Source organism: Ostrinia nubilalis, chromosome 12, assembly GCF_963855985.1.
Source record: "Ostrinia nubilalis chromosome 12, ilOstNubi1.1, whole genome shotgun sequence".
NCBI lineage: Eukaryota > Metazoa > Arthropoda > Insecta > Lepidoptera > Crambidae > Ostrinia > Ostrinia nubilalis.
Window position 1 is genome coordinate 12,355,649 of NC_087099.1, and position 19,071 is coordinate 12,374,719.

At 40.4% G+C, this 19,071-nt stretch overlaps 1 protein-coding gene across 1 annotated transcript; it reads right to left on the reverse strand.

The window, feature by feature from the left end:
* Nucleotides 1-1,422: 1,422 nt before the first annotated feature.
* On the reverse strand, nt 1,423-18,719 carry LOC135076988 (eukaryotic translation initiation factor 4B). The gene is made up of 15 exons (XM_063971574.1): nt 18,574-18,719; nt 17,958-18,068; nt 16,872-17,071; nt 16,003-16,110; nt 15,624-15,712; nt 11,437-11,564; nt 9,453-9,570; nt 8,412-8,477; nt 8,247-8,320; nt 7,258-7,450; nt 6,104-6,188; nt 5,976-6,015; nt 5,327-5,652; nt 4,176-4,340; nt 1,423-2,323 (listed from the first exon to the last, which is right to left on the reverse strand). Exons 1-15 carry the CDS (start codon nt 18,584-18,586, stop codon nt 2,261-2,263), a joined length of 1,779 nt encoding a protein of 592 aa, XP_063827644.1. The 5' UTR covers nt 18,587-18,719; the 3' UTR covers nt 1,423-2,260.
* Nucleotides 18,720-19,071: the final 352 nt, after the last annotated feature.

The following is a 19,071-nucleotide window of genomic DNA, read 5'->3' on the forward strand; positions in this document are numbered from 1 at the left end:
GATATTTCCAAAAAAAGCGATTTTTGTGACCTTTGACCTTAAAATTTAATAGTTGCTTACACCCTACCATATGTAGGTTTTGAGACAACTTTTAGGGTGTCAATATACAAGTATTTACAGACTTACAGCTGGGTATCTCGAATTCCGAGATTCTTACCTAATTTAAGCTTAAATGACTGGACTATACCGGAAAATACATTTACACGTCCTTGACCATGAGGCAAACCTTTGACCTCATGATGACAGTCTGTCTACTACCACACTACTACTTTCAAGTTCATGAACAGGTGTTGACATTAGAGATGAGACGTATTTACTAGAACAGATCCACACACTAGGTATTTTACAGTACTAAGTGGCACCTATTCCAATTTTTAAAATACTTGATCCACCTAGTATTTTTTAAATTACACGATTTCCGACCCTACCGTCAAAGTAATAGAGGTTATTATTGCATAATCCGTAGTCGTGTATTACGCGCACCGCGTATTTCTCGCTAAGTATTTTTTAAATTACACGATTTCCGACCCTACCATCAAAGTAATAGAGGTTATTATTGCATAATCCGTAGTCGTGTATTACGCGCACCGCGTATTTCTCGCTAAGCTTATGTGCGAACGTAGAGATTCACTCCGTCTCTGTCTGACAAACAAATTTGAGCGCAGGCAGGTGTGAGATAGGAATAGGTGTTTGATGTATTACGTAATTTAAACTCTATTTGTACACAGGTAAGGTTTTGAATATTTTAATTTTTGTTCTCTCTCATCCAGCTCACTCCTTGTTGACTAGCCGGTAAAAAACCAGTTTTTATTCTTCCGACAGGTTTGTTTTGGTTTGTTGTCACGCGTCCGTGATAATTGCATAAATAAAAAATAGAAAAAATTATGTAAATATTTTTATGAAATTGATATCTTTTAAATACGCCAACTTTTAAGTTGACAGTCCTAAGCCTGTTGAAGTATAAAGGGAGGATATCAATCAATCAACAATCAGCAAAAACATTATTATTCAATTTCAAATTGCATTATTAATACTACGAGTGGATCTTTTCAAAGAAAATTGTATTTTAAAGTCATAATACGTGGATTAGTCCGCACTAGTCGCGTCAAGTATGGTAAATTACTACGTACTAAGTGGAACAGGTATTTGGATCACGTATTAATAAATACTTGGAATAGGTGCACCTAGTATCAAATTTACCTAGTATAACCCATCTCTAGTTGACATTTTGGTGTTTTTTGGAAGTGTTAGAAACACGGAACCCTTATAGAATTACTTTGTTGTCAATCTGTTTTCAACAAATTAATATATTTTGTCTGGTCTCTACTCTCATAATCATTTATGAGACAGCTGTTAGTTCTTGTTGTAAAGACTTGAATTCAAAACTGGACTAAGGATTATTATAGGAAAGAAAAAACAAAATGGTTGTAAAAAGGTAATTTATTTATAATTCAAATTAGAATGAGGTGTACCAAACATAAGAATATTGTATTAAAAACTATTCCAGTCGTGTAGACCACTTTTCGCCGTAAAATATTCTTGTGACCAGGCCCTTATCCTGTTTCAAGGTACTTTAAATTTTCATATTAACTAATTCTTTACGATTAAGGCAACCACACAATATAATATGCATACTTGCAAACTAAAGTAAATATTGCGCCTTTAATATCGTAGAGCTTGATAACAAATTTTGAGTGTAAAGATAAATAATACAATTAACATTCTAACAATAAATCTAAATCGACTAATATTTAACACAAGACATTCTAAAATAAAGAAATTAGATAAGATTCCCTATGGTAGTAAAAATATAATAGAATTACGAAATATTATTCACAAAAAAATGGAGAGCACCTGTACCGATAATAAGAATAACAGTAGGAAATGGAATTAATTAATAGTAAATCATTTGCATTTATTGCTCTCTGCTATATTCTGCAACCGTTCATACAAAACACTATTACGTAACAAACCCATAGAAAAATTTACACCGATCAGTACATTATGGTCACAAATCATGAGCCCCAGCCTTTACTGCACTTCGACTGATAGAAATATGTGAGCAAATACATTAGGCATCTAGTTCAGAGTAGCGAAGGAATTGTGGTAGTGGAAGGGCAACAAAGGCTGGGGCTCGCTCGGAGCTGCTCGGGCATGCTCGCCGCCGCTCGCCGCGTCCGCACTTACACACTTGATACTCGTTAATTTACACTTTACACTCTAGTCTCGTATAATTGCAATATTTAGCGCACTCTGTGTGTTAATCGGATGTACCGTCGTTGGCGTCCTCTAGGAAGCTGAATTTATTTGACGCAACAAAGTTCTGTGGACAGAGAAAAAGTTATTATTAATTGATGTTCGGAATATTTAACATACGTTAATTCTAACTACTCTACCTACATAATCTAACTACTAAATGATAACGAAATAAATGGTTGTAAACTTACACAAACTGAAAATTTAGAATAGGAACGCAAATGGTTTGAAAGCCGTTTTTATTATAATGTGGTAATTTTGAATACGATTAAAGTAATTAAAAACAAATTATAATTTGTGTTCAATATTTTAACGACGACTTGAAAATCACGTCTCGTCATTACAATTAATTTTTTTCAACACAACAAATCATTTTGGAATCTAGTGTGGTGTTTAGTCTCTCATTTTTTAAGATGTCACTCAGCTGTCTTTTTAAAATTCAATAGTCATCAATCCAAAAAACTTGTTCCAAGTATCTTCATCTAGTTTGAAAGACTTTATAGGGCTTTATTTTTTTAAGCCCCTAGGAACAAGCAGCGTTTCTATGCGGCGATATAATGCCATCAAACATCTGATTATGATGTGGCAAGACTACTCAGGGTCGTCAACATTCTTTAGGCAAGGACACTATGTCCCTACCCGAAACATGACGCGCAACGCATAAATTTTGTTCTGTGTAGAGCTCTATACGTTCTAGCATGGGGAGTTAGAATAAATAGCGAGCGCACGTGTCTAATGGTCGCCAACACAAGAGAGATGTCGGGAGATAATGTAAATTGCCTTTAAAAGGACAAAGCTTGTGAGCTTGGGGTGGCGCGCCGCCCCTCATTTCGATGTATGTACTCAATGAGCCGGTAAAAATGCAACTTTCGTGATCGTTTCAATTTTGTGACAGCATTGCAACATTCTTAAATTACACACACTGGCGATATTGAAAATGAATTTGTTACGAATGCGAAAATTGGCTCTCTAGCCAATTTTCGCCCTGTCCCATCCCATAGACAAGTCACAAACGTGATAGTCGTCTGTGTACGTGACATTTCTCAAGTGTGACAATGGTTATTCCGAAATAGCTTTATTTCAGCGTTTTTTATGTAGCTAATGTGCATGAAGCGATTTCGAAATTCAAACTGTCGCTAACATTACTTAGTCCAAGGCTGCTCAACCTTCTGAAGAGTCGGGCCAAACGGTGGATTCAGTCGTCAACGTCGGGCCACTTAAATTTCCTATTTCAGTTACTATGATTATTGAATTTGGTGCGTATTTTCAAACCACACTTGCCACTTAAAATTCTTTCGTAGGCCTGGGGTTGAACAGCCTTGACTAAGAGCGCTTTCGCATTTAGGCGAATTAGCAGCGCGACAAACGTGCTGCCGAAAATTTCATACTATGTGACAGTGGATGCATGCCTTCGCATTAGGGATGTTATGGATATGGAGTTTCTGTTATGGATACGGTTGCGGATATTGGAATAATATTATTCCGGTTTCGGTTATGGTTACGGATATCCAAAACATCCCTGCTTCACATCATAAAAACGCCGCTGCCGCGCTGCTGTCGCGCTCCTAACGCCCTAATGTGAAAGCGCTCAGTCTATGCAGATTCTATGCCGATTCTAACAGAATCACAGAGTGGCTTAAGATCAAAAACTATGACGATATCGAAAACCTAGTCAAACCTTATACATAGTATTCACACACACACACACACACACACACACTGACACGCGGTACAATAGAGATTTGAATAAGTTCTACTTAAATATTGTTAACACAAGAGCGGTGTTTCCTAACACAAGCAACTGTATGCTTAAAAGGAAACTCCAAACCCTGTATGTTATTTAATGTACTTTTGTAATGAAATAAAATATTTTGTATTTGTATTTTGTATTGTATGCGCCCGCTTCGCCTGCCACTTACCGGTTTCTCCTGTTCCTTCAACTTGGGCAAGGGCTTGTCGTCGCGACTGTGGTCGCGCGCGCGGCCGTTGCGCTCGGGCGAAGGCTCGCGCCGCTCGTCCGGCTCCGAGCGCGAGTCGCGGGAGCCGCGCCTCGAGCCCGAATGCGAGCGTCGCGCGCGTTCATCCTGGATGAAAAATATGTAATAATTAAGACTTCATCATCAGGTCAATTACGCCCGTATTCACAAACAATACTTGCTAAGTGAAGCAGCAAATCGAACGCCAAACGTACAGCGTTGAATAGAACCCTGTGCGTCCACGCACACTGTGAGACCTCATAGAAATGATTGTGAATACAGGCTGGAAGACGTAGCGTGGGCAGGCCTCCTACTAGGTGGACTGACGAGTAGACTGTTCATTGTGGAAAACCTTGGAGGAAGCCTTTGTCCAGCAGTGGACGTTATTTGGCTGAAACGAACAAACGGGCGTTAGTCTCCACTGGAGAAACAATATGACACTCTTTAATTTACGAGATGCAAATTGGAGAATTTGGCCTACACTCCCCACGCTGGCCAGGCGAGTTAGGGAATAGTTAACACTTAATTAGCTATGGTGTTTAAATTTCTGCAAAGGGAAGAGCAAAGAGTCAAGAAAAGCTCAACAGATGTTGTTCTTTATTATGAGTGACGGGGCTTAATACATTTGTTGACTGTCTGGACGTTAGGGTCAATTGCCTGGCACTGAGAATTGCCTTGACACTGACTCACTGACATTGGAATTGTAAAATGTTTGGGGAATTTCCTACCAGTGCCGGATTAGCTCATAAACAAATTAAGCAATTGCTTAGCTTATGGCATCAGATAATCTTATGCCCGTTTTCACCATCAATCCCTAATTTTAAGTGATCCCTATGAATACAAAATGCCTGATAAGTGTTACCATAGGGGTTGCTTAAAAATCAGGATTGATGGTGAAAACGGGCATTAATCGGGCATCATATAGTCTTATGCCCGTTTTCACCATCAATCCCTAATTGTTAAGTGACCCCTATGAATACAAAACGCCTGTTATGTGTTACCATAGGGGTCATTTAAAAAATTGATGGTGAAAACGAGTATTAATCTGGCATTGCGTGCGAATAACTGAGATGCAGGAATTTTGAGGGACGCACCTTGGAGTCGCGTATGTCTCTGTCGTCGCGGTAGTCGCGCCTGGTGTCATCCCGTCGGTCGCGGTCGTCGCGGGGCCTGTCGTCCCGGCGGTCGCGGTCGTCGCGGCCCCCGTCCCGGCGGTCGTCCCGCCTGCTGTCATCGCGGCGGTCGCGGTCGTCCCGCCGGTCGCGATCGTCGCGGTAGTCGCGGCGGTCGCGGTCGTCGCGCCGGTCCCGGTCGTCCTTAGAGTAGTCTCGCCTGCGGTCGTCGTCGCGCCTGTCCTTGTCGTCTTTGGAGTAGTCGCGCCGGTCTCGGTTGAAGCTGCGCGAGTCTCTGCCGCGCTCGTCTGTGAATGAAACGATCACTTGAGTACCGAATCACAATGAAATCAAAATCAAAATTTTCTTTATTTGTTTAGACTAATTAAATTAGTACTTGCAAATCGTCAAATGCTCTTTAGGAGCCTATACATGTCTCATTCTTTTTTTGCCCTACCAGCGCTTCGAGACAAACATTTGGCAAGTGCTGAGAAGAAGCGCCGCAACAAACTCAGTCACCACTGTCTGCCGGTTTAAAAATATAAAAAAGTAGGAAGTTACAATACATTCAGAAGCAATGGGTAAAACTGTTACGAGAGAATTCATTGTTTTCAAAGATTCATTGACTTACCGCGTCTGGCACCACCGCGACGGTCACCGGAGTGATCGTTCTGTAATAAACGATAACAAAATTATTAGTAAATTGTAATTGATTACATTGAAACAATAATTGACTGAGCAAATATTTGATTTTCTTACCCTACGACCCCAGCGTTCTTTTTCTTCAGCTGCACGTCTTGATTCTTCTTCTTGTTTTAGAAGGCGTTCTTCAATTTCACGCTCCCTGTTAAAGTAATGATATCATAAGTATGCTTAACGATTCTATCACTTATAAAAGAATTTTTCGAGATAATGACGTCAATGTCGGTATAAAGCGACCGAATCTCGCATAATTAGGCAGGATCCGGTGTCTAGTTGACCCGTTTCTCTAGCACAAAGAATGTAAATTCTACAACAATCAAGGTGATTAAAACACCCAGGCTGCTGTTTAATGTGCGAAAATAGCGTCTGTGAGCGAGACGAAAATATCGCGCGAAATGTAAATCAAGGACACATATTGAGATTTAGATTAATAAATCAATATTGATTTGTATTGAAACAGATGCGACCTATTTTGAAAGGAATCATTTTACTTTCAACCGGAGAATAGGGTAGCATAAATGAATATTTGAATTGGACTGACTTGTTATCAGAAAACTGGGAGAACTTATGTTTGGTGATTCATGAATCATATTTTAAACTTATTTAGTAAGAAACTTAAGACTGCAATCGTAATAAAAGCATTTTGGGTAATAAGCATTTAGATAAGATAACTGGTATTTTAGTAGCAGACTTGTAGCATTATTATTATCTATTAGGCTGTTTGCATACGCAGTAGGTACTACATCGACATGGTCAGATAGGTCAAACTTAAGTGGCTGTGGGCGTGGCAGATAGCTAGAACTGATGGCCGTTGGGGTAGAAGTTCTCGAGTTGCGACCACGGATTGGAGGACGTTATTTAGGCATGCTTCCCACTCGGTGGCCCGACGGGCAGCGCAAGGCCGGTCGTTGGGGATATCCTTGAAGTAGGTCTTTGTCTAGCAGCTGACATCATTCTTGAAAATAATGATTTTATACGACGAGTTTATATTCACTTGGTGGCAGTGTCGACCGGCTTAGCAGTGTCGAATACTTTCTCAACAGGCATGGGCTTTGGGCGGCGCTTTGGCGACCTTCTCATAGCTCAAACTGGCCGTCGACCAACGCACCTTCGGCCGGCTTAAGTCTAGATCCGCCTAGTTACAGCTCTCAATGACCTACCGCTTTAGAGCCGTGGTATCGCGTGTAGTTAGCTTAACTGTTGGTACTCACTTAGCAGCAGTGTCGACGGGCTTAGCAGCGCCGAACACCTTCTCAGCAGGCACGGGCTTCGGCGGCGCCTTTTCGACTTTCTCGGGTTTGTCGTCGAGCAACGCGCCGTCGGCCGGCTTAAGCGCCACTTCAGGCTCACGCGGCACAGTACGCGGGAGCAAGTTCAGCTTCGGCCGCTCGCGAGGTTTCGCGTCTGGGAAAGAAAAAATATAAGGGTAAGAGTTGAATGTGATGAGAGCCGTGTCGTTTTTAGGATGGAGTGTACTAAACTTGATAGGGCTGTCGTGTCCTAATAGACAAAAGCCCCCAAATAAAGATTTAAAAAAAAGGATGGAGTGTACACCATGCTTTAGTTAGAATATTATAGTACGAGAGCCCACGACCAAAATTTTTGTCTCATAGCAATACGGCCAAAACCGCATCAAATCGATAGATACGATTATCCTGAACTCGAAAAAAACAATATCAGACATTTTCCGCGTAGCGTTTGATCTGACCGAATTGTCAAAGAATTTTACCGAACTGCATCATAGCAATATGTCTGATTTGCAGACTGTAGTTGAATGATAGTTCTGAGATACCGGAAACATATTTTTCAGACGTTAGTGGTGTAGCGCAAACCCGTAAAGGTATACAGGTCGGCTAAATTTGTTGACATTTTCAAAAATTCGCTCAGGCTATATGCTACGCGCAAAATGTCTGAAAACAAACTTTTTCGTAATACAATTATAAAATCTATGTACATTTTCACTATCAGACGTATTGCTATAATACCGACTGTCTTTTTTTTTTTGAAACAGCAGAAACGCAGTTGCTACACTTTCGACCGTTACTACACACCTAGTCGGGTTCAGAATCATACAATCTAACGATTTTATAGGGTTTTTGCCGTATTGCTATGAGACATGGTTTTGGTCGTGGGCTCTCGTACTATTAAGCAAGTACACAAGATATGGGAGGATAACAGATAAACAATGAAATGAATTTACCTTCTCTGGGCGGATCTCTGTCTCTGTCACGATCGCCGAATCCTCTGCTGCCAAAACCTCTGCTTTCCCGACTACTGTAAGTAATCACAAAAAGTTCATTAGGTTACTTGTTTAGAAATAAAAATAAATTGCACCAATTCAATGAAATATACAGTAGATACATACCCAAATCCATCACGATCTGCTGTACGGAATCCATCGCGTCCGCCGTAGCCACTGCGTTCACGGCCACTGAACAAAAATGTTACAAAATTAAATGAAATATCCGTTTCTGTTGATTCTTAACTACCCTACACTACTAGACCAGACAGGGTAAATCAACAAAAAAAGGCAAATATCAGCTGAATGTGTACTCAAAGATAATGAGTTATCATTCCAGTCCACTTGATAATTCATACTAGCTGTTTATTACAGACCAATGGAATATTTTACCATAGTGGTATGATGCAATGTGATATAATTAATGTTGGTATAAAGCGACCGAATCTCGCATAATTAGGCGAGAGTCGGTGTCTAGTTGACCCTTTCTTCTAGCACATAGAATATACATTCTACAACAACCAATGCGATTGAGACACTAGGACTGCTGTTTAATGTGCGACAACAACGAAACACCTACTTCTACAGCCAACAGCACATCAAACTACAAGTGTATGTCGAAAAATAACCTTTATTACAAATATTTATGACCGTGATACTATAAAAGGTACAGTCACGAAAACAAAACCACTTGACTGCAAAATAAGTCCAAAGTTCTAAACCGTTTTTAGCTAAGGATTGGTCATGCTGCATCATGCTGCCTGATTTTTGCAGTCAAAAGTGGTTTTGACCGGTTACGAGTTGTTTTGACTGTAACTGCGTACATTTACTCCGTTGTGATAAGGGGGCATAATTTTACAGGTTTTACATTTTACAACGAAACTGAAAAGGTATTATCATTATGAGACGTCATTTTTAAATGTATAAATCTAATGTACTAACTAATCGAAGCATATATGAACTCAATTACCTTGCAATTACGCATTTCGAAAAACTCACGTGAGATTAGGGGGTGGGGGAGGGGGTTGAGCAAAATCTCACGAAATCTCACCAAGGGCCCCCCTTGGTGAGATTTCGTGAGATTTTGGTTGGGGGGGTTGAAAAATAGCCAAAATTGTCTCACGTAATTAATGGACGCCCCCTAAGGTATAAATTGTGAATACATACCGGTCCTCTCCGTAGCGGTCGCGGCCGAAGGAGTCTCGGCCGCCGTAGGGCGTGCGGGCCGGCTCGGGCGCCGCGCGCTCGCCGTCACGCCACGCGCCCGGCTTGTTGTCTACACTCGCTGGGAGAAATTAACAAAATATTAGACATGTTCATTGAGGGTTTAAATGATTGCTACATAAGTTTAGCCTAGAGATATTACACATCTATGTATATAGCCTCGCTCGCAGTGTAGAATAGTAATTACATCACGAATTTAACTCGCACATTTGACCTAGTGAGTAGATAATATTATACTAATTCATTCCCGTAAATTAGGATAGGTGCGGTTGATGATAATAGTTACATTACACGCGAGGCTGATATACGCGGTGTGTATAATAGTCACTCAGAACGGAACGACTGCAGAGGGGGCGAGCCAAAGATTAGTCTGAATTGAGTTACGGCTGAGCGCCGCGTCGCATATTGAACTAAAATTGCTGGTCACGGGGAATTCCAAGGGCTAGTAGGGCCTAGTCTCATCCAGAGGAGTCCCCGACGGAACCCTAAAGCCCGTATTTCTTATAACCCCGCCGTCGCTTTTGGCGACGCCGCCTGCTAGACGGTTTGATATAAATTCATTACATTGCGGCGGTGCGGGAGCGTCTCATATTTGCATGTTTGCTCAGGAAAACAAGCGAAAAAACGTCCACGCCACTTTGTACTTTGAATTTATTGTCAAGACCTTTACTCAGACCTTCCCGAGACAATGTGAGTAACCCAGGCACCAGTTTCACATCGCGTTAAGATTACAAACTGATAACGCAGCTTTTGCCATTATCTGGTTAAAAATACGTCGCTCGCCAAATTTGTACTTTCGCAGTGGATATTTGTATATTTACAATGCCACGTTACGTGTGCAGGGCGTGCGCCGTACGTGTGAGATTTCACCCCTATGTACAGGGAGCATATTTGACACGTATACGGAACGTCCTGCGCTCGTCTCGTAGCAGGATAAATAATTTTGAAAGCCCATTACGAGTGCATAGCTCACGTTTTGTATTTTGGTGTTTTAGACAAAAAATGGTTAGCAGTGTAACCCTCGTGATATGTAACTGGTGACCTTTGTACCCTGCAAGTGTGTCCCGAGTGCGACATTAGAGCTCGCCCCGGAGCAGTCGCCGCTTATCATCACGGTGACGTCTCGTGGCGCGTAAAATTGTATGCGCAATAAAACAATGCTATCTCCGCAGTGTGGCGTGTTATACAGTCGTATAGAGTTAACCATTGTATACCGTATTTGATCGATATCATGTTTTTGATAGTTAAATATCGAGTGTGGGTTAGGTTTGTTTATCATTCTGTACTGATAAAAGTCATTGACATTAAACGATAAATATGTAGATGAACTTCAAGGTGACAATAATAACTTCACGTACCTATAATAAATTGGTATAGCTTTCTTGTTTACGAAATGTATTCTTAAACATTATAAATGCGAAAGAAACTCAGTCTGCAAGTCATTATTGTCCCAAAAAATACTATAGAGGTTGTGGGAACAACCCCAAAGCGCTTTTATTACCTAGTCTTGTCCTGATCTGTTCCCGAAAGAACCACACCATAATAAAATTTAGCATTGTATAAATGTGAACGCAATGAGGGTTTTCGCGAATGAAAAATCCGCCAGATGGCAATACGTAGACGCGAGGTCCAAATGCTGCATGATTGGTTATTTTTGACATGACATTGACAGATATGTCAAAATCCACCAATCACGCAGCAGTAGTCAGACCCCACATCCACGTCCCGCCATCTAGCGGATCTTTCATTCGCGAAAACCCTCATTAAAATCGTTTTGCTGTCATTGTTTCGCGAAGAACCAGTGCTACTGAAGGCCATGCCCCAGGGGGATATAAACTTTTTAACTGGTATAGAGAAAAAAAAAATTCATTGGTTTCGAACTTTTGCCACTACCAGGTGAAGGGTTAAAATAAGGGTGTATACTCACAGTCCCTGTCGCGCTCGCGGTCGGCGCGCATCGGCTCGCGGCCGGCGGGGCGCTCGCGTGCTTGCGGCTCGGGCGCCGCGCGCGGGCCCGAGCGCCAGTCGCCCATCGTGCGCTCCGGGTCGTACTCCCTAGGGGACGGTATTGCATTAATACATTTATTGCTACCACACTACGCTCGCATACGCTGACATAGCCCGACGGATTAGCAAGCTGAAGCAGGCCTGTTCATCTCCGCGAGTTTACATCCAAAACAAAACACGCACGATGGCCCACCTACAGGATACTATTCGACAAGGCCTCACATACGAGCGAACATTGACTCACGCACGCGTATTCTTGTGTATGATGGAAGAAAATAAAGAAAATGGTGTACTAATACTGTGCAGTATTTAACTGCCTAAATAATAATAAAAACACAGAATGTACTTTTTTAAGTTGCCTCAAGACACTGAGAGGTAAATAAGTAGTTAATATTATTCATTATAATTCATGCTAAATCATGTATTTCCTCCGCCATTTTCCGCAGTTTGGCACCTCACGTCACATCATTTTACCGAAGTCAGCCCTATAGCTTCGGCGCAGTGCCGATCACTGACGTTTGTCAACAAAATGGTGCTTGACTCTTGAGACAGGCTAAATTACACCATAAATTGTTAATGACATTGAGCATACATTTTTTTAAATACCTTCGCGAAGTAAAACTTCTGTACGTAGTACTTATTATTATTCTGTGTCTGAAGTGGCAATGGGCAGGGCACAGAGTACGCAGAACTGACAGCCGATGGGGCAGAAAGGTTCTGAAGGCCGCGTACCGGAAAACGCAGCGTGGGACGTCCACCTACAAAGTGGACCGACGACATCGTAAAGGTAGCAGGGAAGCGCTGGACGCAGACCGCTACCAATCGATCAACATGGAAAGCATTGGGGGAGGCCTATGTTCAGCAGTGGACGTCCTATGGCTGAAATGATGATGATGATGACACTACGCTCTAACTCATTGGTTCCCAAAGTGGGGGAGGGGAGGCGCAAAGACCTTTTAAAGGGGGGCGCGGGCCATCTGTGTACATAAGTATAAAAAACCTGCGACCGCAGACTGCTCGATACGACCAATAAACAATCTTGACTAGAGGAGGGGGGGCGCGGAATGTTTTGTATGGTGAAAGGGGGCGCGTCTCAAATAAGTTTGGGAACCAATGCTCTAACTAATATCTAATATTCTCCGCGCGGGTCGAATGCAGAACCTGCATTACAGAGCGTTAGGGTGTTTTTAATATCGTGCGGATTTCATCAAGCACGCGGGATTGCCCCGCATGCGTGACACCCGAAACTTGCGCGCCGCAAGTGTCCTTTTCATACAAGTATTTACTAAGCGGAGCATCCCGCACGATATTAAAAACACCATTAGAAGCAACAAAAAGTTCACAAGTGTTGACTGTAGAGTCAACTCGCGCGCTTACTATAGTTCTGGGTTTTTAGTTATCCATACTCATTCATACATGGGGCATTCCACGCGAAGCGGGCAGGTAAAAAAAGTCGATGTTTCCGATTTCAGTAATATTTGAGTATGTTCTACCTATACATATTATTGATACGTGTACCAAATATTTTTGTAATATAATGACTAGTTTAAGAGTTATGGGTCTTCGAAGTTTTCGACAACCGGTTGGCATGCAGTACTTCAAAGCCGATTATGGAGTCATAAAATTATATATTAAAATAATTAAACCACGGGATTTATTACTTCATTTACCGTGCTTTTTAACTGTATTTTTGGAAACGAAAAAAAAATTATTTTTTCCTAAAAAAAATGCAAATTAATTTTTTTTCCTTGATTTTCACAAAGTTCGACCCTTTCGATTTTTTTAATTTTTTTTATTTAAATAGCTAATATTGTGTAGAACATTCATGCCAACTTTCAAAGTGGGCGTGGAAGTGGATTCGGAGCTAGACTGAAAATACTGCCGAAGGGTGGCGTCCAGCGCCGCGCCGTCGCGCTGCCGCGCCTGAAGCCCGCCGCCTGTGCGCGTTTAGTTAAACTGACAAGCAAATAAAATCACTTTTGACGGAATGTTTTGTAGATTTTTAATAACACAAAGACATTTTTAATACCTATTAAATACTAAAATACGTTATAAAATAAAGTAGTAGTAGTAAATAAAGTTGCGTTTTTCCGTATCGTGAAAAATAAATTACATTACTCGTAACTGTGAATATTTCCTAACAAAAATAGAATGAGCTGTTATTTTTATACCTTTCGAGTTACAAAAGGCGATTATGTGGGAGGCAGACGGTCGTCAGTGCTTTCATCCTATTCCTATGAAATTAAGCGGCTCATAATAATTTTTAGATATAATGAATACTAGACCTTTCATTCTATCTAGTCTTTTGAAAGGTCGTAAATTATTGGTAATTAGATGATATTGTGGACCGGATTAATAGATCCACCAGTTAATTTAGGTCAGGACTAATACCCAGAACCGAACCGAACCGGCCGTGCCGCCCGGCATGTGCGGATACGCCATAACTAGGCTTGTGTAGTACATGTACTATGTACTAATAGGAAGCAATTCCTTTAACTAAGTGAACGAGAACGAACTATTCCGTCTTGGTCGTTCAAATCGGTCTTTTAGTTCACTTTAGTACAGCCGATCACTAATGAATAGGTGTGAACGAGACGTGAAATTGGTGACAACCGCGCGCGAGCGAGATGGATTCGGCTCTGTGAGTGTGTAGCGAGTATTTTTCGATATTGGACCATAAATGCATATGAATAAAGACTTTTTTCGTTCAATCTACCTAATAGAATCAGTGTACTAAAATGTGTTAGTTAATAGTACTAGAAGACCGAACTAGTTCATTTGACCGATTTTCGGAGTTCGGAGCGATCCTTTCAGTGTCCGAGTAAGAACAAGCCTGGCCATAACGTATTTTTTAGTATTTAATAGGTACTAAAAATGTATTGGTGTTATTAAAAATCTACAAAACATTCCGTCAAAAGTGATTTTATTTGCTTGTCAGTTTCACTAAACGCGCACAGGCGGCGGGCTTCAGGCGCGGCAGCGCGACGGCGCGGCGCTGGACGCCACCCTTCGGCAGTATTTTCAGTCTAGCTCCGAATCTACTTCCACGCCCACTTTGAAAGTTGGCATGAATGTTCTACACAATATTAGCTATTTAAATAAAAAAAAATAAAAAAATCGAAAGGGTCGAACTTTGTGAAAATCAAGGAAAAAAAATTAATTTGCATTTTTTTTAGGAAAAAATAATTTTTTTTTCGTTTCCAAAAATACAGTTAAAAAGCACGGTAAATGAAGTAATAAATCCCGTGGTTTAATTATTTTAATATATAATTTTATGACTCCATAATCGGCTTTGAAGTACTGCATGCCAACCGGTTGTCGAAAACTTCGAAGACCCATAACTCTTAAACTAGTCATTATATTACAAAAATATTTGGTACACGTATCAATAATATGTATAGGTAGAACATACTCAAATATTACTGAAATCGGAAACATCGACTTTTTTTACCTGTCCGCTTCGCGTGGAATGCTCCACATACTAAAGGATTCGAACCCATGGTTGACATGCCATAATATAATACACCAAAACAGACATAAAAGAAATACCAAATCGATAGGGCACAAATTAGATTGTCAGGAAGCAATATCTTCCAGAGTACCCAGGGAGAGAACAATTTATAAGTTTTTACATTTACTTTTGTTGTGTTTGGTACAGTCATTGTGATATTTACGTCATAAGACTAAATAGTTACTTCATAATGGTTTCATTACTTAATGGTATTTACAAAAATGTTATCCTTCAAGTAATAGTGAATTCTCTAGAAAAATAATCATGTTCTAATGATCCAGCTCATTAATTACTCATAAGTCAATACTGGTTTATTACCACGACATTTAAAAACCACGAAATCTATTAAAAACTTGATTTGTTACAATAGGTAGGCTAATCTATTGACCATTTAATTTTTTTTAGGTATTGTCTATTTTATCAGCAGCTGAAGGTAACTATTGTTTAAAATAAGCCTCTGTTTGATAACAATGTTTATTATCTTTTCTACATCTGTCGACATTTGTAGAACACATTTTGAACTAGGGTTCTAATTGTTCCCACTCAGGTAGAGAAAGTGTCAACAAAAAGGGATTAGTTCAGAAATAATAATATACCTTTCCCGGTCGGAGCGGCCGCCCCGGCCCATGCGGCGGTCGTTCTCCTGGGTAGAGACGACTATCCTTATCCGCCGGCCGCCTATTGTCTACAAACAAAACAATATTGCTAACTATCGTCCTGGTAACTAACAGAAATCTTCGGAAATTTAAATAGACAATACAAATTTTTAGGAAAAAAGGACAGTATCATAAAAATTTGCCTTGGTATCAACAGAGCAAATATTGTAAAAAGCTTAAAAATAGTTTGCCTTTTGTCTGTGTTGGTATTGTTACAATGCAAAATCTATTGTCTTTTAGATTTAAAATTTTGGAATACCTTCCTTACTACAAGATAATTATGTATTAAAGTTTTTGGGCACAAAGTTGAGATACTTACCAGATCTGGCATGTTCATGGCATTTATAAGACTTTCTCTGTCTTCGAAGTCTATGTATCCATATCCTTTCAGGCGGTCGCTTTCTCTTGGAAGTCTCAAGCTGAGAATCTGTTGACAAAGCCATATTATTTGTAGCAAACTTTATATTCTTTAGAAATACCTTTACAAAAGGACAAATCATTCAAATTGATTTATTTGTTATTCAAATATGACGCTATAGTCAGCAAGATCAGATAACATACTTGAAGCATTGTACCATTATCCTGCCAACCTTCTTTGAGTCATTAATATTTTCATTGTCTCAATGAGATTCAATTCTATTCGCGGCGCCTATATCTGTGGCGGTGCAACTTCCCAATTGACAGGAAGGGCTGTCTCTGAGGTGGATTTCAGTAATCATACCTATTTATAATTTTATCATTTAGTTTTCGGCATTTAACTTTATACTGTTAATACTCATGTACTTAAATGTACATTTATCTGTGTATCGCCTGTCAATAGGGATGTAGTACAATGGTAAAAAAAGATGAAGTTATCAATGTCTAGTGAATTTACTTAAAGACGACAGCATGTTAGGCTAAATACGATGGCGTCTTAAGCAGATGTAGTGGGAGCTACTTTGCAACAAAAATGTCTGATGTCCTGTTGACTGTACATCTAAAATTATCAGCAATTCTTTCTGATATAGTTTAGCATCATCTAACTTTATAATAACTATCTTGGTTTAAATTGTCAGCAGTGGAAAAGTACTGTCTGATATTAAACAGTCATTAGTGAGTGAACTCAATGTCCACAAAAAGCCATTTTGTAGACTCTCAAAGTCCACAAAATGGCTTCCAAATTGTCCAATGTTTCTCCAGCATATTTACCTTCAATCCAGCGAACAACTCCGAGATAGCAGTCTCATCTACATCGTAGGGCAGGTTGGAGATGTGAGCGATGTAGGGCGGGCGCTTCGGTATGTCCTCGTCGTCCACCGCCATGCCGCCGCGCGCCGCTCGCGACGCCGACGGGAGAACCACCGGAGCCCGGGGTCTGGTCTGGTACCCTCCATAGCTGGTGCTTTCGGCTAGATCACAATAATATCCTTTGTCAAATTTGTAGGTTTTGTAGCTGTATTTTTCCTAAATAAATGGTATTTTATGTACTGTAACTATAAATAAATACACACAATCCTCCTTTGTTTCAAATATGTAACATTTTAATTTATGAATGTTGTATTGGGTTTCATTTAAAATTAATAAAACTCGTTTTTTGTAAGTAGGCTTTAAATTAAAATGCACTTTAACTTAACTATCTGAAATATTGCATCATCCTTAATGTGTTTAGTAATTTAGAAAGTTCCAAGCCAATGACAAATTAGAGTAATTAAACAATACATTATAATTAATCAGTGTTGTAATGTAGACAAGGTCATTAACTACTGCTTGGCAACCTAAATTCCAAGAAAATGCTACCCTCTTATCTAATGTCAACACAAATACTGCTTACAAATAATAACATCTAGAATTCCATAGAGATATGAGCAATATTTGATAAATTTACATCAAAAACAAAGACCCTCAGAAAATATAGGGAGCAAGTCAATGAAAGACTAGTCTGAATTGAGTTGTGACCTAAGTCATCTCGTAGATTGTGCTAAAATGGCTGGTCATGGGGGTTTCCAACAGTAACTATGTCTCTGCCTCAAACCGGCCTCTTGGCCAGCCGTCCCAGGCTCAACACAGCACTGTAATTTCTGGTTCCCCCACCTTCTTTGTGAAAGAAGCATCCGGCTAGAATGTAAAATAAACACACATGACCTTTACTCAGACCTTCCCGGGGTGGAGGGAGCGACGAGCACTCGTAGGTGCACCCCATGTACGAGATTAACATTGACTTGCCATTTCCCTTTCGATCATCATAGGGTCACAATAATTACACATATTACATAAGTTAAAATGAAAAATACATACGTTCCTCATCTACCGATTCCGCCCAGCTGTTTGCGGTGGGAATTGTAGTCGGCTCTGCAATAATATCTGTGATGCTGGCCGGAATCCATTTTGCCTTTTTTGATTTCTTGCCTGCAATAAAATCGGGAGAATGTGGGTCAATGTACATACATACAGATATTTAATCAAGGGCGGTAATTCAGACAGAATTGCCGAAGGATGATGACGCGATGACGCATTGTAAGTGAACGACCTACCTACTCCGATTTAGGAAAGCGGTTATTCGTGGACTCAATGAAAGGACAATTTACATTTGTAACACATCTGTTTCAGAATGCAATCTAAATCTTCAATATAACGGTTAGAAAGTAGCAAGATGACTATATCATCATCACATACTTATGGAAATGGGGAGTTTGAAAAGTTAAGAAATATGGCCACGCGGTAAATCCAAACGTCCGCAAAGGTGAAATGATGACACGTTAGCATTATTAGATAACATTTTGCAGCCTCTAAATTTATGCCAGATTATAACTAATACACATGCAAGTAAAATTAAATGTAAAAAAACAAAAATTAACCACTAAATTCTATGAATTTTTACATTTTTTCACGTGACAAAATTATTGGAACTAACCTGAAGCGGCCATATTACAAGGCTGGGGCCAGTGTTGCCACTGACTGAGTGTCGTTTATTTACCAAACACCACACTTCGGGAGACAAAGCTACCAATGTTGCCAGCAGTTGAAATAACTTCCTTCCAATAACGGTAAAGTAAATAAATACAAGAGCGCGTGCGGTGTCGTCGGTGACGTGAAGTGAAGTGTGGCGGCCGACCGCCGAATGCTTCAGGGTGCTGCGCGCCCGCACCTCCGGGCCGAGAGCATCCGAAGGTGCCCGAACATTATAGACCATTTCATTAACGAAGACTTTCCCCACCAATTTTTGGTTAGGGAAGCGCGGGGTGCGGGGAATTTTACCGAGCAATCCGAGCGTCATTATAGTAGTGTGCGTGTGCACTCATAGAGAATTTAGCGTGTACCGATAACACTCAAACATTAGCGGAAGAATGGTGGGGCGTGTCTTCGTGGATGAAACGATCTATAGTAAAAACTAATTTGCTATTGGGTAGTT

Bases quoted from the DNA above. Each gene is read 5' to 3' on its own strand.
- LOC135076988 (XM_063971574.1), bottom strand. The intron at 17,072-17,957 runs GTATGTATTTTT...ATTGTGATCTAG, and splicing joins GGAATCGGTAGATGAGGAAC to CCGAAAGCACCAGCTATGGA. The intron at 8,321-8,411 runs GTATGTATCTAC...GATTACTTACAG, and splicing joins GCAGATCGTGATGGATTTGG to TAGTCGGGAAAGCAGAGGTT.